The sequence below is a fragment of the Tamandua tetradactyla genome, chromosome 14, assembly GCF_023851605.1.
Source record: "Tamandua tetradactyla isolate mTamTet1 chromosome 14, mTamTet1.pri, whole genome shotgun sequence".
NCBI classification, from domain to species: domain Eukaryota; kingdom Metazoa; phylum Chordata; class Mammalia; order Pilosa; family Myrmecophagidae; genus Tamandua; species Tamandua tetradactyla.
Window position 1 is genome coordinate 57,123,700 of NC_135340.1, and position 22,884 is coordinate 57,146,583.

The window sequence follows — 22,884 nt, forward strand, 5'->3', positions numbered from 1 at the left end:
CAATGGAATTGAATAGTGTTCAGATATACATTCTCTTATTTATGGACGATTGATCTTTGATAAAGCAGCCAAGCCAAGTCACCTGGGACAGAACAGTCTCTTCAATAATGGTGCTTGGTAAACCGGATATACACATGCAAAAGAATGAAAGAGGATCCATATCTCACAGCCTATACAAAAATCAACTTGAAATGGATCAAAGACCTAAGCATTAGATCTAAGACCATAAAACATTTAGAAGAAAATGTAGGGAAATGTTTTATAAATCTTGGAATAGGAGGTAGTTTCCTAGTCCTCACACACAACGCAAGAGCACTTAAAATAGAAATAGATAATAAGTGGGAACTCCTCAATATTAAACACTTCTGTGCATCAAAGAACTGTGTCAAGAAAGTAAAAAGAGAGCCTACACAATGGAAAATGATATCTGAAAAGGATATATCAGATAAAGGTTTAGTATCCAGAACATATAAAGAGATTCTTCAACTCAACAACGAAAAGACGACCCAATAACAAAATGGGCAAAAGACATGAACAGACACTTCTCAGAAGAGGAACTACAAATGGCTAGAAGGCACAAGAAAAGATGTTTAACCTCCATGGCTATTATGGAAATGCAAATCAAAACCACAATGAGATAATATCTCAAACCCACCAGAATGTCCATTATCAAAAAAACAGAAAACAACAAGTGCTGGAGAGGATGTGGAGAAAGAGGTACACTTATCCATTGTTGGTGGGAATGTCATATGGTACAACCACTGTAGAAGGCAATTTAGTGGTTCCTCAGGAAGCTAAGTATAGAATTGCTGTATGATCCGCAATACCATTGCTAGATACCTATTCAGAGGACATGAAGGCAGGAACACAAGCGGACATTTGCACACCAATATTTATAGTAGCATTATTTACAATTGCCAAGAGATGGAATCACCTCAAATGTCCATCAACAGGTGAGTAGCTCACTGTATGCAGATGATATGATACCAATATTACTATATAAATATTACATAGCTATAAGACAGAATAAAAGTCATGAAGCATGTAACAGCATGGATGGACCTTAAGAACATTATGCTGAGTGAGATTAGCCAGAAACAAAGGGACAAATACTGTATGGTCTCACTGATATGAATTAACATTAATGAATGAATTTGGAGAATTTCAATTAAGAACAGAGGCCATTAGGAGATAGAAACAGGGTAGATATTGGGTAATTGGAGCTGAAGAGATACAGATGTGCAACAGGGTTGATTGTAAAAATTCAGAAACAGATGGCACAATACTTACTAATGGTAGCACAATAATGTTAGTACAGTGAATAAAGCTGAATGTGAAAATAATAGAGGAAGGAAGGCTGGGGGCACAAATGAAAACAGAAGGAAAGATAGACAATAAAGATTAAGATGGTTTAATCTAGGAATGCCTAGAGTATACAATGATAGTGACTAAATGTACAAATTAAAAAATGTTTTTGCATGAGGAAGAACAAAGGAATGTCAATATTGCAGAGTGTTGAAAATAGATGGTCATTCATATTTTATTTACATTTATTTATATTCAGTGTGAGACTAAAGCAAAAAATATTAGGTGCAAAATTTATATTTTGACTAATGCATTTCCTAATATAACTTATATGCACAGTTTAATTGAACACCATCAGCACATGGAACCTTGAATAGGGCATGAGATCTTGTAGGTTTGTCCAAAGGGTTGCCGTGATAAATCCCAGAGTGACTTGAACAGTGAATAACAAAAGAGTGTGCAGGGTCACCTTGGGGGAATGGCGAGAACGGGGAAAAATTCAACTGCCCCATTTGGGGAACTCCTGATATTCTCACAAGAACTGGGAACAACCAAGTCAACAGGTCGAGCCCTCAATCTTGGGGTTTGTTCTTATGAAACTTACCTTGGCAAAGGACAGAGTAAGCCTACTTACAATCAGGCCTAAGAGTCACCCCCAGAAAACCTATTTTGTTGCTCAGATGTGGCCTATTTCTCTCTCAGCAAACAGGCAAGCAAACTCACTGCCTTCCCCTCTCTATGTGGGTTGTGACTCTCAGGGGTGCAAGCCTCCTTGGCAACATGGGACAGAAATCCTAGAATGAGCTGGGACTCAGCATCAAGGGATTGAGAAAAGCTTCTTGACTGAAAGGGGGGAAGAGAGAAATCAGATAAAATCAAGTGTCAGTGGCCGAGAGATTTCCAACAGTGGAGAGGTTATCCTGGAGGTTATTCTTACGTATTATACAGATAACCTCTTTTTAGTTTAAGGTGAATTGGAGAGGTTAGAGGGAAGTGCCTGAAACTGTAGAGCTGTGTTTAGTAGCCATGTTTCTTTAAGATGAATGTATAATAATAGCTTTCACAATGTGACTATGTGATTGTGAACCCCTTTTGTCTGATGCTTTTATCTATGGTATGGAAAAATAAGTAAAAAATATGGATTAAAAATGAATAAATAACGGGGAAAGTATCATGCATTTATATAGCAGATTATAACAAGGCCATTAAAAATGATGATGTAGTTCTATGTTTATTTAATCACTAGCAAAACTATGTCAGAATATTTGGTTAAGTATAATAGGAATCAGGTTACAAAACAACACATGAAAGATGGTTGTACAAAGATATAATGTTTACAATGTGACTGTGTGATTGTGAAAACCTTGTCTGATGCTTTTATTCAGGATATAGACAGATAACTAAAAAACTAGGATAAAAAAATAAGTAATGGAGGACAAAGGATAAAATAAATTGGGTATATAGAAATATTAGTGGTCAATGAAAGGGCGGGGTGAGGCACATGGTATGTATGAGTTTTTCCTTTTTTTCTTTTTATTCCTTTTTCTGGAGTGATGGAAATGTTCTAAAAAATGATCATGGTGATGAATACACAACTCTGTGATGATACTGTGAGCCACTGATTGTAAACCATGTAGGAAACCTATGTGTGTGATGATTTCTCAATAAAAATATTAAAAAAAAAAACAAAAAACACAGAACGTGAGTCAATTTTTACTTTAAGAAACAAACAAGACACCAAAACTTTAAAAGTAATCATCTCCTAGAGACAGTGTTTCATGTGATTTTTCTTCTCCCTTTTTATTTATCTGTTTTCTAATTTTCTAGATTAAAAAGAGTATACGTGTATACAGATATATATGCATGTCAAAAGTATCTTTGTGACTTTTTGAAGTATAAAATATAATGAAATAAAATTTTTACATATGATTAAAATACTAACAACAATATTTCTTTTGGAATTTATTCACACAGTTTCTGTTGCTTACCTGGTCTTTTGTGGATATGGCCTTGTTGAAAGCATCAACAAGTTCATACCTCTGAAGTACCAATAACAGGAATGTGTTTGGATCCATTAAAGATGCACCAATCTGTGAAAGAAATCCAGTAACACATTTCTTATGATTGAAATGGATAAACATTTAGTCTCCAACAAGACTGTCAGAAAATTACAAAGTGAGTTTGTAGAAGATAATGTAGCAGCCCTTTCCATTTCCATGCTACCTTAATGAATTTTTTAACAGAGAAAAATTTAAGTTAAAAATTATTACAGTATTCTCTATTATTATAAAGAAATTTAGTAAGGAAGGCTATGGCATAAGTATGAGAAGTAATTTAAATAAGGTACCTGAAGCATGATAATATCTTTATCATACATTTCTTCTCTACATTTAACATCTTGGTAATAAAATACCTATAAAATAAACAAGTAGAACAGATGATAAAAGAAACACTTTATTATAAGCAAAATTCTAACTGAAACCTATTCTTTTTTTTAACATGGGCAGGCACCGGGTCCTCTGGCATGGCAGGCAAGCATTCTTGCCGCTGAGCCACCGTGGCCCGTCCTGAAACCTATTCTTAAAACTCTCTGTTTGATGGTTCGATAAATCCCAGAGTGATTTGAAAAGTGAATAAAAAAGTATTTGCACCTTCCCCATGTGGAGAATTCCTGATATTCTCACAAGCAGTGGGGACAACCAAAGCAATGGGCCAAGCCTTCAATCTTGGGGTTTGTTCATATGGAACTTGTTGCCACAGAGGATAGGCTGAGCCTACTTAGGATTGGGCCTGTGGGTCACCCCCAGAGAACCTCTTTTATTGTTCGGGTGTGGCCTCTCTCTCTTGGCCAAAGCTACAGGTGAGCTCACTGTCTTCCCCCTCTCTGTGTGGGGCATGACGTCCAGGAGTGTGGACCTTCCTGGCAGTATGGGGCAGGGATCCTGGAGTGAGCTGGGACTCAGCACTGGGGGATTGGGAGGGCCTTCCTGACCAGAAGGGGGAGGAGAGAAATGGGGCAGGGTAGAGTGTCAATGGTTGAGAGATTTTGAGTGGAGTCAGGAGATTGTCCTGGGGGTTGTTCTTATGCGTTATATAGATACCACCTTTTAAGTTGGGGTGTGTTGGAGAGGCTGGAGGGAGGTGCCTGGGGATGTGGAGCTCTGTTCCAGTGGCCATGTTTCTTGAAGTTCAATGTGTGGTGGTGTGGCTTTTGCAATGTGACTGTGTGGTTGTGGGGATCTTACGTCTGATGGTCAATTCGTCTACAGCATGGACGGATGAGTGGAACATATGGATCAGAAGTAGATGAATGGTGGGGGGAATAAATGTTAAAGTGAATTTGGTGGATTCGGATGCTGGTCATCAGTGGTGGGGGTGTGGAGGAAAGCTGGGGAAACAAAGGCTGGTGGATGGAAATATTGGCAATCAGTGAGGGGGAGGAGTGAGGGTGTGTGGTGTGTGTGGGTTTTTTTTTCTTTTTTCTTATTTCTTTTTCTGGGTTGATGCAGGTGTTCTGAGAGGTGATCATGGTGATGATACTATAGGTTTTTGATTGTGTGCCAGGAATGGAATGATCGTATGGTGGGAGTGTTTGTGTTTGTATATTGTTGTGTTTAAAAAAAATAGAAGAGTTAAACAGAAGAAAAGAAAACTCTAAACTAGAAATTCCTAGAGCTTCTTAGAAGCAAAAAACAAATTGCAAATCTATGAATCATTTTAAGGGCACTGTGAAAATAAAAATGAGGAAATATGGCATGAAAATATTTCCATTAAAAGTGCTCTATAAGTATATTAGTTATTACTTTCAACATATGTAATAAAATAATTTATTTCTTTTAGATTTGAAGAATCTACTTCAATAAAGATAAATCAATTTTTATAATCAATTGTAACACCATTTTTCTCCCAAGTGAGATTTTTACAGGTCCTTGTTTCCTCACTTAAAAAAAAAAATCATGATAACATATAAAACCTAAAGTTTGCCATTTTAACCATTTTTAAGTGTACAATTCATTGGCATTAATTATATTTACAATGTTGGGCTATGATCAATACCATCAATTACCAAATCTCTACCTTTAAGGAAAAGCACTTCTTATTTGTTCTAAAGACAAAAAAAATTATAAGTCAATTAAGACAGGTGGGGGGAAGACTAAAGATTCTCAAGTAAGGTAATCCTCAGAAAAGACCTGATAATGAAAAGCATGTGGGAGTCCCACTGGCTTTCACTTATTCTATTCTCTATTTACTCTAGTTTCTCATAATTAAGAGAGAATAAGCAGTAGAAAGGGTAGAAGAAATGCTATTGTGGTACCTGGAACATTCATTTCCAAAGAGTTTATACAAGAGAATAGAAAGCAGATTCTCCACAAAATCCAGAGACACAAAGAATTAAATAAATGCATAAATAAATACCAGAGAATGAACGGTCATAAATATGAATAATATACCCTACCATACCTGGCTAATAAGAGAGAGTCCATTTCTTCGCCACATCTCAGCGACAACCTGGGCAACCAATACCAGACAACGCAAAGGATATTCCACTAGAGCCTCTACTTGAAAATCCTTCTGAAAGAGAGAGAGGTAGATTTTATTATTTCTCACAGAGGTTGGATGTGTCTTAAAATTATGGCTCTATGTATTCTTCAGTTTTCCACCCCAAAAATGGAAGGGCATGTATTGATAACTTCTAAAATCCTGTGATTCAAAATTCAATATATTTTACACAGAAATAAAATTAATAATGAGAATTAATCACTTGAAAGTTCAAATTTTTCTCTTCCTTCCCACTCATCAACCAAAAGGTAGTTAGAAAAAAAGAAGATAAGCAAATCAACACTTGACAAAGTCACTTACAAAAGGTACAAATTCATGAAGTCTTGAAACAGCACCTAGCCTGCTTAAACGGACATGAAGACCTAAAAGCAAAAAAAAAAAAGGAGAAAATAATTAAATCCAGTCAGGTTTCAAATATATTAGTAAATTTATGTTTACTGAGTTTTGAAATGACATTCTAGAAAGTAAACTATTGATTTCTAATTTTTAATCACCACTAAATATATTTAAGATCCTATATTAAACAAGGTAATTATGCTTATACATTATATACAAATAATATGCTGCCTCATAAAATGTTATCATTCTGATCTTAACCAAGATCAATGAAAACTAGTGATCAACCAAAATAAATGAAAACTATTTCAAATACTCCTTTTTATGAAAATAGAAATGATAAAATATTACATGAAAACAAGAACTGAGTACAATGAGTTTCATATGTTACACAGGAATAAATGAAGAGATTGATGGTTATTTCTGCAAAGAAAAGTATCAATTATTCAGGTTAAGTTTAAAGAGATACAGTCTGCCAAACAGAGATGGCCAAACATTGAAAATGACTGAGACTTCAATTCCAACTATGATGGAGTAACTAATACTGACCTAGCATTCTTACCATAAACCACAATAAAAGTAGACAAATACGAAGCAACTATTGGCAGACACTGAACAACAGACAGAAGATCGTGATTCTGAAAGAAGGGAAAGTCACGAATTAAGCCCCAAAATCTCCCTGACTTTTCTTCTGGAGAATGAACTTACCATCTGTCGTGTAGTTAAGAAGGCACAGATCAAAGTGCTAGACAATAAAAGAGCTTGGGGCAGAAAAGTGAAAAGAAGAGGGTTCTAGTAGACCATGTGGGGTCTGTGATAAAATACTGGTCTACAAATACACACAGTAAGACTCTCAAGGATCTTTAGAGGGTTGAAAACAGAACAGAGATACCAGATGCCAACTAATGTTGAGGGATGGTATAGCTCTGACCCAGTCAAAACAGAGACTTCTTTAACACTTTGTTCACAGCTTTGCCTTGTGTCTTAGAAATAAGGTCATGCCCTAGTATACAACCTACTCTAGATCTTCCATAATGAGGCCTAAAACCAAGCCCTAACAAGACCCACAGGGGTGACAGAGTTTGGAAGCTGAATCTCAACAATTCAGAGAGATCTGGCAATGTTGTGGTCAGCTGTGAACTCCCAAAGGTTAAAATCAAAGTTCAGGTGATTAACCAATAATTGAATTACCTACCAAAATAAAATCAACACTCTTCAGAGGAGGATGACAGAATCCTTCTTTATATTCTATTATCTATAATATTCAGTATTTATACAAAAAATTAATAGACATATGGAGAAAGAAGAAAATGTGACCCAGAGTAAAAAAGGAAGCCATTAGAAACAAATCCCAAGGATGACCCATATGTATCATTATTGCAGCTCTACTCTAAGTCTAAAGTTAGTTCAAAAAAATTTTTAAACATATATTAAAAATAAAACATTTAAAATCAATAACAAAAGGCGGTAACAGATGAGCAAATTTTAAAGGTCGAAGAAAACAACAGAAATCAATAAAATAGGAAACAAACACTAAAGAAAATAATGAAGCTAAAAAGTTTGTTCTTTGAAAGAATAAAATTGATAAATCTCTAGCAAGAATAATCAAGAAGAGGGATCCAAGATGGCGTCTTAGTAAGGTACATGCGTCTTAGTTCCTCCGACTCCAAATCAACTAATAGGTGAACAGAAACAGTACAGAACAGCTCCCGGGGCTACAGCAGGGATTGGACACACAGCGTAACCCAGTCTGGGCTGGTTAGTCTGACTGCGAAACTCGGCTGCGGTGAGTGAGATCCCCGAGCGGCGGGCGATTTCCCGAGCAGCCGCAGCTGCGGCGGTCCGAGCTAATCCCTCCCTCCTTCCCGGACTGGCTGAGGGACGCGGAGAGACAAGCTTCCCAGCCAAGGCGGCCGGCGCCACACTTTTGCGGGCGGCTTCGAGTCTTGGCTTCGAGTCCGCGACTACGAGTCTCGGATCAGAGGGCTATCCAAAGTCTGGGCTGGCAAGTTTGACTGCGAGACTTGGCTGTGGCGAGACCCCCGACTGGCCGCAGCTGCGGCGGTCCGAGCTAATCCCTCCCTCCTTCCCGGGCTGGCTGAGAGACTCGGAGAGACAAGCTTCCCAGCCAAGGCGGCCGGTGCCACACTTTTGCGGGCGGCTTCGAGTCCGCAGCTACGAGTCTCGGATCAGAGGGCTATCCAAAGTCTGGGCTGGCAAGTCTGACTGCGACTCTTGGCTGCGGCGAGACCCCCGAGCAGCGCGTGATTTGCTGAGCAGCCGCAGCTGCGGCGGTCCGAGCTAATCCCTCCCTCCTTCCCGGGCCAGCTGAGAGTATCAGAGAAGCAAGTTTCCCAAGCCGAGGCAGGCGGCGCCCTTCTTTTGCGGGCGGCTTCGAGTCTCGACTTTGAGTCCGCAGCTACGAATCTCAGATCAGAGGGCTATCCAAAGTCTGGGCTGGCTAGACTGACTGCGAGAATCGGCTGCGGTGAGACCCCCGAGCGGAGCGTGATTTCCCGATCAGCGGCAGCTACGGTGGTCCGAGCTACTCCCTCCCTCCTTTCCGGGCCAGCTGAGAGTATTGGAGAAGCAAGTTTCCCAAGCCGAGGCAGGCGGCACCCCTCTTTTGCGGGCGGCTTCGAGTCTCTGCTTCGAGTCCGCGGATACGAGTCTCGGATAGGAGGGCTATCCAAGCCGCGGTAGCCCCCCGCCACGGGAGGCTTCCTGGTCCGGTGGGGAATCCCCCAGGCCCGCTGTGGCCCGCAACCAGCCACAGGGTCCCCTCAAGCCGCGGCAGCTGACGCCCCCACCACGCACAGCCCCTGAACCAACGGAGAGAATTGGATCCGAAATCCCCAGGCCACAGAGATCGGTGACTGGGGGAGACCCATTCCAAACACTTGAGACAAACGTGTGCCACGTGCACCACGTACTGGGCAAGATAAGAAAAACAGATCCCAGAGATTTCACAGAAAAATCTTACAACCTTGCTGGGTCCAACACTCAGAGAAATCTGAATAAATGCCCAGACGCCAGCAGCAGAAGATAACTGTCCACGCTCAAAAGATTGAGAATAAGGCTCAGTCAAAGGAACAAACCAATAGCTCAAATGAGACACAAGAGCTGAGACAACTAATGCTGAATATATGAACAGAAATGGAAAACCTCTTCAAAAATGAAATCGATAAATTGAGGGAGGACATGAAGAGGACATGGGCTGAACATAGAGAAGAAATAGAAAAACTGAAAAAAACAAATCGCAGAACTTATGGAAGTGAAGGATAAAGTAGCAAACATAGAAAAAATAATGGATAGCTACAATGATAGATTTAAAGAGACAGAACATAGGATTAGTGATTTGGAGGATGGAACATCTGAATTCCAAAAAGAAACAGAAACAGAAAGGGAAAAGAATGGAAAAATTTGAACAGGATATCAGGGAAGTCAAGGACAATATGAACCGCACAAATATACGTGTTGTGGGTGTCCCAGAAGGAGAAGAGAAGGGAAAAGGAGGAGAAAAACTAATGGAAGAAATTATCACTGAAAATTTCCCAACTCTTATGAAAGACCTAAAATTACAGATCCAAGAAGTGCAGCGCACCCCAAAGAGGTAGACCCAAATAGGCGTTCTCCAAGACACTTACTAGTTAGAAGGTCAGAGGTCAAAGAGAGGATCTTGAAAGCAGCAAGAGAAAAACAATCCATCACATACAAGGGAAATCCAATAAGACTGTGAAGATTTCTCAGCAGAAACCATGGAAGGTAGAAGACAGTGGGATGATATATTTAAAATACTAAAAGAGAAAAACTGCCAACCAAGACTCCTATATCCAGCAAAATTATCCTTCAAAAATGAGGGAGAAATTAAAACATTCTCAGACAAAAAGTCACTGAAAGAATTTGTGACCAAGAGACCAGCTCTGCAAGAAATACTAAAGGGAGCACTAGAGTCAGATACAAAAAGACAGAAGAGAGAGATATGGAAAAGAGTGTAGAAAGAAGGAAAATCAGATATGATATATATAATACAAAAGACAAAATGTTAGAGGAAAATATTATCCAAACAGTAATAACACTAAATGTCAATGGACTGAATTCCCCAATCCAAAGACATAGATTGGCAGAATGGATTAAAAAACAGGATCCTTCTATATGCTGTCTACAGGAAACACATCTTAGACCCAAAGATAAACATAGGTTGAAAGTGAAAGGTTGGGAAAAGATATTTCATGCAAATAACAACCAGAAAAGAGCAGGAGTAGCTATACTAATATCCAACAAATTAGACTTCAAATGTAAAACAGTTAAAAGAGACAAAGAAGGACACTATATACTAATAAAAGGAACAATTAAACAAGAAGACATAACAATCATAAATATTTACGCACCGAATCAGAATGCCCCAAAATACGTGAGGAATATACTGCAAACACTGAAAAGGGAAATAGACTCATATATCATAATAGTTGGAGACTTCAACTCACCACTCTCATCAATGGACAGAACATCTAGACAGAGGATCAACAAAGAAATAGAGAATCTGAATATTACTATAAATGAACTAGACTTAATAGACATTTATAGGACATTACATCCCACCACAGCAGGATACACCTTTTTCTCAAGTGCTCATGGATCATTCTCAAAGATAGACCATATGCTGGGTCACAAAGCAAGTCTTAACAAATTTTAAAAGATTGAAATCTTACACAACACTTTCTCGGACCATAAAGGAATAATGTTGGAAATCAATAATAGGCAGAGTGCCAGAAAATTCACAAATACGTGGAGGCTCAACAACACACTCCTAAACAACGACTGGGTCAAAGAAGAAATTGCTAGAGAAATTAGCAAATACCTCGAGGCGAATGAAAATGAAAACACAACATATCAAAACTTATGGGATGCAACAAAGGCAGTGCTAAGAGGGAAATTTATTGCTCTAAATGCCTATATCAGAAAAGAAGAAAAGGCAAAAATTCAGGAATTAACTATCCATTTGGAAGAACTGGAGAAAGAACAGCAAGCTAACCCCAAAGCAAGCAAAAGGAAAGAAATAACAAAGATTAGAGCACAAATAAATGAAATTGAAAACATGAAAACAATAGAGAAAATCAATAAGGCCAGAAGTTGGTTCTATGAGAAAATCAATAAGATTGATGGGCCCTTAGCAAGATTGACAAAAAGAAGAAGAGAGAGGATGCAAATAAATAAGATCAGAAATGGAAGAGGAGACATAACTACTGACCTCACAGAAATAAAGGAGGTAATAACAGGATACTATGAACAACTTTACGCTAATAAATACAACAATTTAGAGGAAGTGGATGGGTTCCTGGAAAGACATGAACAACCAACTTTGACTCAAGAAGACATAGATGACCTCAACAAACCAATCACAAGTAAAGAAATTGAAGCAGTCATTCAAAAGCTTCCTAAAAAGAAAAGTCCAGGACCAGACGTCTTCACATGTGAATTCTATCAAACATTCCAGAAAGAATTAGTACCAACTCTCCTCAAACTCTTCAAAAAAATCGAAGTGGAGGGAAAACTACCTAATTCATTCTATGACGCCAACATTACCCTCATACCAAAACCAGGCAAAGATATTACAAGAAAAGAAAACTACAGGCCGATCTCTCTAATGAATATAGATGCAAAAATCCTCAATAAAATTCTAGCAAATCGTATCCAACAACACATTAAAAGAAGTATTCATCATGACCAAGTAGGATTCATCCCAGGTATGCAAGGATGGTTCAACATAAGAAAATCAATTAATGTAATACACCATATCAACAAATCAAAGCAGAAAAATCACATGATCATCTCAATTGATGCAGAGAAGGCATTCGACAAGATTCAACATCCTTTCCTGTTGAAAACAATTCAAAGGATAGGAATACAAGGGAACTTCCTTAAAATGATAGAGGGAATATATGAAAAACCCACAGCTAATATCATCCTTAATGGGGAAAAATTGAAAACGTTCCCCCTAAGATCAGGAACAAGACAAGGATGTCCACTATCACCACTATTATTCAACATTGTGTTGGAAGTTCTAGCCAGAGCAATTAGACAAGAAAAAGAAATACAAGGCATCAAAATTGGAAAGGAAGAAGTAAAACTATCACTGTTTGCAGATGATATGATAATATACGTCGAAAACCCAGAAAAATCCACAACAAAACTACTAGAGCTAATAAATGAGTACAGTAAAGTAGCAGGTTACAAGATCAACATTCAAAAATCTGTAGCATTTCTATACACTAGCAATGAACAAGCGGAGGGGGAAATCAAGAAACGAATCCCATTTACAATTGCAACTAAAAGAATAAAATACCTAGGAATAAATTTAACTAAAGAGACAAAAAACCTATATAAAGAAAACTACAAAAAACTGCTAACAGAAATCACAGAAGACCTAAACAGATGGAAGGGCATACCGTGTTCATGGATTGGAAGACTAAATATAGTTAAGATGTCAATCCTACCTAAATTGATTTACAGATTCAATGCAATACCAATCAAAATCCCAACAACTTATTTTTCAGAAATAGAAAAACCAATAAGCAAATTTATTTGGAAGGGCAGGGTGCCCCGAATTGCTAAAAACATCTTGAGGAAAAAAAACGAAGCTGGAGGTCTTGCACTGCCTGACTTTAAGGCATATTATGAAGCCACAGTGGTCAAAACAGCATGGTATTGGCATAAAGATAGATATATCGACCAATGGAATCGAATAGAGTGCTCAGATATAGACCCTCTCATCTATGGACATTTGATCTTTGATAAGGCAGTCAAGCCAACTCACCTGGGACAGAACAGTCTCTTCAATAAATGGTGCCTAGAGAACTGGATATCCATATGCAAAAGAATGAAAGAAGACCCATATCTCACACCCTACACAAAAGTTAACTCAAAATGGATCAAAGATCTAAACATTAGGTCTAAGACCATAGAACAGGTAGAGGAAAATGTAGGGAGATATCTTATGAATCTTACAATTGGAGGCGGTTTTATGGACCTTACACCTAAAGCAAGAGCACTGAAGAAGGAAATAAATAAATGGGAACTCCTCAAAATTAAACACTTTTGTGCATCAAAGAACTTCATCAAGAAAGTAGAAACACAGCCTACACAATGGGAATCAATATTTGGAAACGACATATCAGATAAAGGTCTAATATCCAGAATTTATAATGAGATTGTTCAACTCAACAACAAAAAGATAGCCAACCCAATTACAAAATGGGAAAAAGACTTGAATAGACACCTCTCAGAGGAGGAAATACAAATGGCCAAAAGACACATGAAGAGATGCTCAATGTCCGTGGCCATTAGAGAAATGCAAATCAAAACCACAATGAGATATCATCTCACACCCACCAGAATGGCCATTATCAACAAAACAGAAAATGACAAGTGCTGGAGAGGATGCAGTGAAAGAGGCACACTTATCCACTGTTGGTGGGAATGCCAAATGGTGCAACCACTGTGGAAAGCAGTTTGGCGGTTCCTCAAAAAGCTGAATATAGAATTGCCATACGACCCAGCAATACCATTGCTGGGAATCTACTCAAAGGAATTAAGGGCAAAAACTCAAACAGACATTTGCACACCAATGTTTATAGCAGTGTTATTTACAATTGCAAAGAGATGGAAACAGCCAAAATGTCCATCAACAGACGAGTGGCTAAACAAACTGTGGTATATACATACGATGGAATATTATGCAGCTTTAAGGCAGGATAAACTTATGAAGCATGTAATAACATGGATGGACCTAGAGAACATTATGCTGAGTGAGTCTAGCCAAAAACTAAAAGACAAATACTGTATGGTCCCAATGATGTGAATCGACACTCGAGAATAAACTTGGAATATGTCATTGGTAACAGAGTTCAGCAGGAGTTAGAAACAGGGTAAGATAATGGGTAATTGGAGCTCATGGAATACAGACTGTGCAATAGGACTAGATACAAAAACTCAAAAATGGACAGCACAATAATACCTAATTGTAAAGTAATCATGTTAAAATACTGAACGAAGCTGCATCCGAGCGATAGGTTCTTGTTTTGTTTTGTTTTGTTTGTTTTGTTCTTATTATTATTACTTTAATTTTTTTTCTCTATATTAACATTCTATATTTTTTTCTGTTATACTGCTAGTTCTTCTAAACCGATGCAAATGTACTAAGAAACGATGATCATGCATCTATGTGATGATGTTAAGAATTACTGATTGCATATGTAGAATGGTATGATGTCTAAAAAAAAAAAAAAAAAAAATGGTCAGCACAATACTGCCTAACTGTAATGTAATTATGTTGGAACGCTGAATGAAGCTGCATCTGATCTATAGTTTTTTTTTGTTTTTTTTTTCTTTCTCTTATATATTTTTGTACTTTTTATTTTTATTTGTGTTTTCTCTGTGTTATCACTTTATTTCTTTTTCTGTTGTCGTGCTATTTCTTTCTCTAAATCGATGCATATGTACTGAGAAATGATGACCATACACCTATGTGATGCTATTAAGAATTACTGATTGCATATGTAGAATGGATTGATTTCTAATGTTGTGTTAGTTAATTTTTTTTAATTAAAAAAAAAAAAAAGAATAATCAAGAAAAAAAAGGAAATACAAATTACCAGTATTAGAAATGAAAAGGAGAACATCACTATACATCCTATAAACATTAAAAGGATGAAAATAATTATAAACAAATTTATGCCCCCAAAATGTTTTTGCATGAGGAAGAACAAAGGAATGTCATTACTGCAGGGTGCTGAAAATAGATGGTAATTAATATTTAAAAATCTCACCTTACGTGTGAGACTAAAGCAAAAAATGTTTATTTGGTACAAAATTTATATTTTGACTAGTGCATTTTCCAATATAACTTATGCAGATAGTCTGAACACCTTAAGTGCTTGGAATCTCAGGTAGGACATGAGATTTTGTTGGTTTGTCCAGAGTGATGCCCCGATGAATCCCAGAGTGATCTGATCAGTGAGTTTGGAAAAGTATTTGCAAAATCCCCTTCAGGGAATGGTGAGAACGAGGAGAAATTCAAGTTGAATTTCTTCCCCAAGTTGAATTCTTGATATTCTCACAAGCAGGGTGGACATCCAAAGGTATAGGCTGAGCCCCAGTCTTGGGGTTTGTTCATATGAAACTTAACCCTACAAAGGATAGATCAAGTCTACTTAAATTTTAGGCCTAAGAGTCACCCCCAAGACAACCTCTTTTGTTGCTCAGATGTGGCCTCTTTCTCCAGTCAACACAACAAGTAATCTCACCACCCTCCCCATGTCTACGTGGGACATGACTCCCAGGGGTGTGGACCTTCCTGGCAATAAGGGACAGAAATCCTAGAATGAGCTGAGACTCAGCATCAAGAGATTGCGAAAACCCCTAAAATGAACTGAGACTCAGCATCAAGGGATTAAGAAAACCTCCTCGACCAAAAGGGGGAAGAGCGAAATGAGACAAAGTGGCAATGGCTAAGAGATTCCAAACAGTCGAGAGGTTATCCTGGAGGTTATTCTTATGCATTAAGTAGATATCACCATGTTATTCAAGATGTAATGGAGCGGCTGGAGGGAACTGCCTGAAAATGTAGAGCTGTGTTCCAGTAGCCATGTTTCTTGAGAATGAGTGAACAATGATATAGCTTTCACAATGTGACTGTGTGACTGTGAAAACCTTGTGTCTGATGCTCCTTTTATCTACCTTGTCAACAGACGAGTAGAACATATGGAATAAAAACAAATAATAGGGGGAACAAATACTAAAATAAATTTAGTATGAAATGCTAATCAAAGCGAGGGATAAGGGGTGTGGTATGTATAATCTTTTTTATTTTTCTGTTTTCATTTTATTTCTTTTTCTGTTGTCTTTTTATTTCTTTTTTCTGAATTGATGCAAATGTTCTAAGAAATGAAGAATATGCAACTAAGTGATGATATTGTGAATTACTGATTATATATGTTGATGTTTTAGTTCATTTGTTAAATTTTTTTAATTAATAAAGTAAAAAAAAATTTATGCCCCCAAAATATGATTACTTAGGTGAAATGAATAAACTATTTGAGAAGCTAACATTACCAACACTGACTGAAGAAGAAATTAAAAAGCCAAAAACCCTGTATCTATTAAATTAATTTGTAATAAAAAACCTTCCCACAAAGAAAAACTCCTGGTCCCAACAGATATGCTTATAAACAATATCAAACATTTAAGGAAAAAATAACACAAAACTAACCAAACCATCTTGGTAAATAGAGGAAGAGAAAAAACAACCACTTCCCAAATCTTTTTGTGAGATCAACATTTCAAACTTGAAAAAGAGGTATTACTCAAAAAGGAAATTACAACCCTGGATTAGGCAAAGGATTTCCTAGATAGGACACAAACATACAAGCAATCAAAGAAAAAATAAATTAGACAATCAAAATTAAAAATTTGCACATGTCAAGGGATTCTATTAAGAAAGTGAAAAGCAAGTAACATAATGGTGGAAAATACATGCAAATCATGTATTTAATGGGGCCTATATCAAGAATATATAAAGAACTCTTACAACTCAACAATAAAAAGACAAGTAACACAATTTAAAAACCAACAAAGCAGAGTGTATTGGTGGTTCAGTGGTAGAACGCTCGCCTTCTATGTGGGAGCCCCAGCTTTGATTCCCAAAAAAACAAACAAAAAAAAAAACTGATAAAGCAGAAAGAAAGGGAGAGATATTGTATGATTCCACTTACATGAAATGGCTGGAACATGCAAATTCATAAAGATAGAAAGTATAAGTTACAGGGGCAAGGGAGAAGGGGAATGGGGAGTTAATGTGTAAGAGGCATAGGTTTCAATTTGGGGTGACAGAAAAATTCGGGTAAAGGATGGTGGTGAGGGTAGTACAACATGATGAATGTGATTAATCCCACCAAATGGCATCCTTCAGTGTAGCTGAGATGGGAAAACAGATGTTTGTTTCTACAATAAAAAAAAAAAGGAATGACTAAAGATACAATGATAATTAAATGCAACACATGATACGGGACTGGATCTAATACCAGAGGAGAAAGGCTCAAAAGGACATGGATTGGGCATATGAAAAAAAATCTAAATTTAGACTGAATACCTTAAATCAATGTTAAATTTCTTATACTTGATAATCGTACTGAAGGTGGTTACATAAGAACATGATGTATACAACTTACTTGCAAATGTTTAGAAAATGGATGGATGAATGAATGGATAGAATGATATGACAAATGTTGCAAAATGTTAAAAGTTGGTAAATCTGTGTGTCTAGATGGGGGTATATTGGAGTTCTTTCTACTGGATTTGTATTATTTTTTGCAAATGTTCTATAAACGTGGAATATTTCAAAATTGAAAGTTTTTTAAAAATGGATAAAGGATCAGAATACATACATTTCTCCAAAGAAGATATACAAAAGGCCAATAAGTACATGAAAAGATGTACAACATTATTATCCATTAGAGAAATACAAATCAAAACCACTATGTGTAATACTTCACACACACTAGGAAGGCTATGCTCAAAACAGTGAAAAACAAGTATGGGGGATGATGTGAAGAAATGAGAACATTCATTCATTGCTCGTGGGAATATAAAATAGTATACCCACTTCGGAAACAGTTAAACGTAGAGCTAACATATGATCCAGCAATACCACTCCTAGGTATGTTCCCAAGAGAAATGAAGACATATGTTCACACAAGCACTTGTATAGGTGCATTTATAGCAGCATTATTCAAAATAGTCAAAAGGTAGAAACAATTCACATGTCCATCAACTGATGAATGGATAAATATATAGACCATTACTTAGCCGTAAAAAAGGGCAAAGTACTGATCCATTCTACAACATGGATGAACATTTAAAGCATTATGCTAAATGAAAGAAGTCAGACACAAAGGGCCACAAATTGTATGATTCCATTTATATGAAATGCCAGAATAGTCAAGTTCATATAGACAGCATGTAGATTCTTGGTTGACAGAGTATGGGGAGAAGCTATTGCTAATGGGTACAGAGCTTAATTTTTGGAGTAATGAAAATGTACTGCAATGAGATGGTTGAGATGGCTGCACAACCTGTGACTATACTAACCACCACTGAACTGTACTTTGAAATGTGTGAATTTTAGGTATGTGAGTTATAACTCAATAAAGCCACTAACAATAAACAAAAACCCAAAATATTATGGATAAGTTCAATGAAAGATGTGCAAAACCTATAAAGTGAAAACTAATACACATCACTAAGAGAAACTAAAGAAAACTAAAGAAATGAAAAGATATCATGTTCATGAACTGACTCAATTACTGCTGTTAATTTTGCCCAATTCAATACAATTCCCATTAGGTTTTTTAATAAAAACTGATAAGATGATTCTAAAATTTATATAGTAAAGCAAAATTTCTAGAATACCCAAAACAACTCTAAAGAAAAATAAGGATGTTGGCAGAATTGCAATATCTAGTTTAAAGACTTATTATAAAGGTCCCAGAACAATTAGATATTCAAATGGAAAAAAATGAGCCTTGACTCTTTCTACACACTAGGGACAAAAACTATTTTGAAATGAAATCAAAGAACTAAACATTAAAGCTAAAACTATAAAATTTCAAGAAGAAAACATAGAAGAATATCTTTTCGACCTTGGAATACAAAACAATTTATTGGGCAGAACAAAAAAGTACCACTCATAAAAGAAAAATTATTAAACTGCCCTTTGTTCAAAATTAAAACCTTCTTTTCAGTGTTGAGAAAATACACTGTTAAGAAAATGAAAAGGCAAGCCATAGACTGGGAGAAAATTTTTTAGTTTTACTTATATATATAAATAACAAAGGAACTATATCCAGAATATACAAGGAAATGTTACAAATCAGTAAGACGACAAACAATCTAATTAAAAAGGGCAAAAGCCTTGAACAGAACCTTCAATAAAAGGTTCAAGGCAAGTAAGCACATAAAATGATACTCAACATCTTTAATAATCAGGTGAATGCAAATAAAAACTTTAGTCAGGCTGAAATTAAAAAGAATGACAGTATCAAGTAGTGATGAGGAAGCAGAGCAACTGCAACTCTCACACACTGATAGTAGGAATGTAAAATATTAGAGCTACTTCAGAAATCAGTGTGGAAGGTCTTAAAAAGTTAAACATCCACCTATCATATGACTCAGTCTTTCCTGTCTTAGGTATTCATCCATGAGAAATGAAAAGATATGTCAATACAAAAGACTTGTTCACAAATATTAACACAGTTTTATTCAAACAGCCAAAACTGGATAAAATGCAAGTGGACATAAATAGGGAAATAGAAAAAATAACTGTGGCATATTTGTACAACGGAATGCTATATTATCTACAAAAAGGAATGAGCTACTGGGAAGGCCACTGCGGTTCAGTGGCAGAGTTCCTGCCTGCCATGCCAGAGACCAGGGTTCGATTCCTGGTGACTGCCCAGGCGAAAAAAACAAAGTCATCAAAATTGAATGAGCTACTGATTTGCATAATAATATGGATAAAAACATACTGAGCAAAAGAGGCTAGACACAGGTGTATATATTGTATGATTCTATAATTTGATATATATGAAGTTCTACAGCAGGTAAAATTAACCTATATTGATAAAAATCAGAATAGCCCAGGCAGTGGAAGTGAGTGGGGTGAGGGGATAAAATGCAAAGGGGAAATGTTCAATTTTTGATTGCGGAGAATGGTGGTGGTGGTGGTGGTGGTGGTGGTTAGTTACACGGGTGTGTATGTTTGTCAAAGCTTATCAAACTGTACAATTAAAATGTGCTAATTTTGAGTATATAAATTATATACCAAAATATTTGAGAAAAAAAAACACTGATAGGAGAAAGGCCAATTCACATGGAAATGTTAATCAAAGAATGATTAAAGAAAATCTGTAATTTCTTTACTTTAGTAGTGAGAGGAATAGTGACAGAGATAATACACTGGGCAAATCACACAGTGAGAAAGGTTAAAAACCAGTACTTATAATATATACATTTGGGAGGGGGATGAGTTAACAAGTTAGTAATTTATAAACCATAAGGATTTACTAGGTGACCAAGATGTTCTGGGGGCAGTTTTCTGAAGGAGAGCATCAGCACTTAACTGCAGTATCTGGCCTGAGCATGTCAGTATATACTGAGCAGAGAACAAAAATAGAATGATTCTACTACTATGAATTTCTAGAAAACAAAACTAACAGAAACATGCAAAAAACAAAAAACAAAAACAAAAATAGCACTCACCAGCAAGAGTCCTGGAGAGTGGCAGATGTATGCTTATCAGATCCTCAGATACTCTGTAGGACTTAGTTTCCACAGTATGACCACATAACTGTATTATTGTCTTGCTACTGGATAGGAAACTTGTACTGCATCGCATCACAGCTTTGTGACATTCTTTATAAGCCACTAGCAACAGCTCTTCCTAAAAGGAAGAAAAATAATGCAAGTAAGCTGACAAGTTATCTACTTTACCACTCACCAATCAATATTTACTAAGTATGAGCAGAAGACTATTCTACATATTGCTAGGGCTACCTCTAAGGATTGTAAACCAATAGGAAATAAAGGTACATACACATAAACTCAAACACATAAACTCATAATCAAAATAGAAAATTTTCAGTGCCATGTAAATGCTATGAATTACCCAAAGAGGGCAAAGAAAGAAATCACAAACCATGGGGAAACATTTTTGTGAAAATAACTTTGGAGTAAGGTCTACAAGAATAAACAGAATTTACCCATGGGGAAAAGAAGAGAGGGGGGCATTCTCAACAGAGACATAGAATGAACAGAGATACAAATAAGGGAAAATACAACTCCTGTTCAAAAAGGGGAGATGAACAAAAATGAGATAAAAAAGAATTTATGGACGGTATTAGTTAGAAATTAAATTAGAAGTATGTCATGGCATCTGTACATAAATACACTGATGGGTATATGAAGGATAAAAAGGCAGTCAACACATTGCTTTAAGAATTAATGAGTGCCACTTAAGATGACAGAACAGAGAAGATGTGGTATATGTATCCCAGACAAATACATTGTTAAATTTAATCCATTCCTGTGGGTGTGAACCCTTGTAATTGTAAACAGGAACTTCTGATGAGGTTCCTTCAGATAAGGTGAGGGAGCAGCCAGAAGCTGAAAGTCAATGGAACCTTAAGAGAAGGAAAAGACCAGAAGAGGCTATGTTCATGCCATGTAACAGAGGAGCCAAGGATTAAGGATCACCAGCAGCCAGCCCTAGAATGAAAGTCTTCAGGAAGAAAGGACTGCCCTGATGACACTTTGATTTGGACTTCTACAATCAAAATAATGAGCTGATAAATTTTCATTTGTTTAAGCCAATCCACTCCATGGTATTTGCTATAGCAATAAGAAAACTAAAAAAGGGGGTCAAGGCAGAAAATAAGGAGACTATAACTGAGAAAATTAAGAAAAAAAATGATTCTATATTGTAAAACAGGCAGAAATTAATACCTGAAACTACTGAAACTCAACTAGTCTCAGCCGTGTGTATACTTACTATTGCAATGGTAACAATTCCATCCCTCCTTGTCTAAATCCATAAAAACTCTGAACTCCTCAGACTCAGGGAGACAGATTTTTGGGCCCACAGGCCATCTGATCTCCTGCTTCCCTGGTAGCATTAAACCATTTTCGTCTTTGAAACCTTGTGTAATGGATTGGCTGTTAGGCACATAAGGCAGAGAACTGATGGCTTTTGTTCAGTATCAAGACCAAAAGGAAGACTATTAGAAATTCTAAGTGTGAAGAGATAAAGATTTGAATTAAGGTGGGTAGAGTTAGGACAGAAAAAAAAGAAGCTGTACAAATTAACGATAATAAAGTAAATTTGGAATATACGGAAGAATCAAATCTAGGTAAGTATAGCAGGGAGAGAGAAGAGTCAAAGGTTACTTTGACTTTTCTAAGACAGTGTTTCTCATCCTGATTTTATCTGGGAAAAAAAAGGAACTCCACAGTCAAATAAATTTGGGGAACATCCCATTTAGAAACTGGTCCCCTGACTAATTCAAGTTCTAGTGGTTCAAAAAAGTCCTATTTACTTTCGTTCAATCCAGCATTTCCCAATTTTATTCTAACACAGATCTTTCTTTCTCCCTGCAAAAGATGTTAACTACCAACACAGAGAACACAGTAGCTCCAAGATTTCCCGTATGTTTGAATGTATAAGTAGTAGAGTCATCAACAAAACAAAGGAAGTCAAGAAGAGATAGATATGATAAATATCTATTTATTTTTAAGATATGATAAATCAATTTAAGATATTCTCATTTTCAAAAATAAATGTTAAGAGTGAAGCAGACAAGATTTAGCACTCAAGATGACAGCATAGTGAGGTGTGGAATTTAGTTGATCCTCCAGAGAAGCTAGTAAATACCCAAGAATAGTACAGAACAACTGCTTGGGCCACATCAGTGACCGGAAACACAGCATACACCTAACTGGACAAGTTGGAACAGTGTAATCGCACCCAGATCCATGAGCCCCCAAGCTGTGGAGGCCGGTACCCCACCCCCATAGGCTGGTTCCCAGAGGGGAAAGGAAAGAGACTTTACTAATAGCAAGGGGCTGAGCTCA

At 36.8% G+C, this 22,884-nt stretch overlaps 1 protein-coding gene across 4 annotated transcripts in view; it reads right to left on the reverse strand.

The window, feature by feature from the left end:
• UBR1 (ubiquitin protein ligase E3 component n-recognin 1) overlaps window positions 1-22,884 on the reverse strand; it is a 250,865-nt gene that overhangs the window by 90,432 nt on the left and 137,549 nt on the right. For 3 of the 4 annotated variants that reach the window (XM_077127594.1, XM_077127593.1, XM_077127597.1), the window contains 5 exons: window positions 20,518-20,698; window positions 6,166-6,227; window positions 5,767-5,877; window positions 3,653-3,718; window positions 3,294-3,395 (listed from right to left, as the gene is read on the reverse strand). In XM_077127594.1, coding sequence (XP_076983709.1) covers window positions 3,294-3,395; window positions 3,653-3,718; window positions 5,767-5,877; window positions 6,166-6,227; window positions 20,518-20,698 — 522 coding nt within the window. The remainder of the gene's footprint in view (window positions 1-3,293; window positions 3,396-3,652; window positions 3,719-5,766; window positions 5,878-6,165; window positions 6,228-20,517; window positions 20,699-22,884) is intronic. The other variant, XM_077127596.1, reaches the window with a different exon arrangement.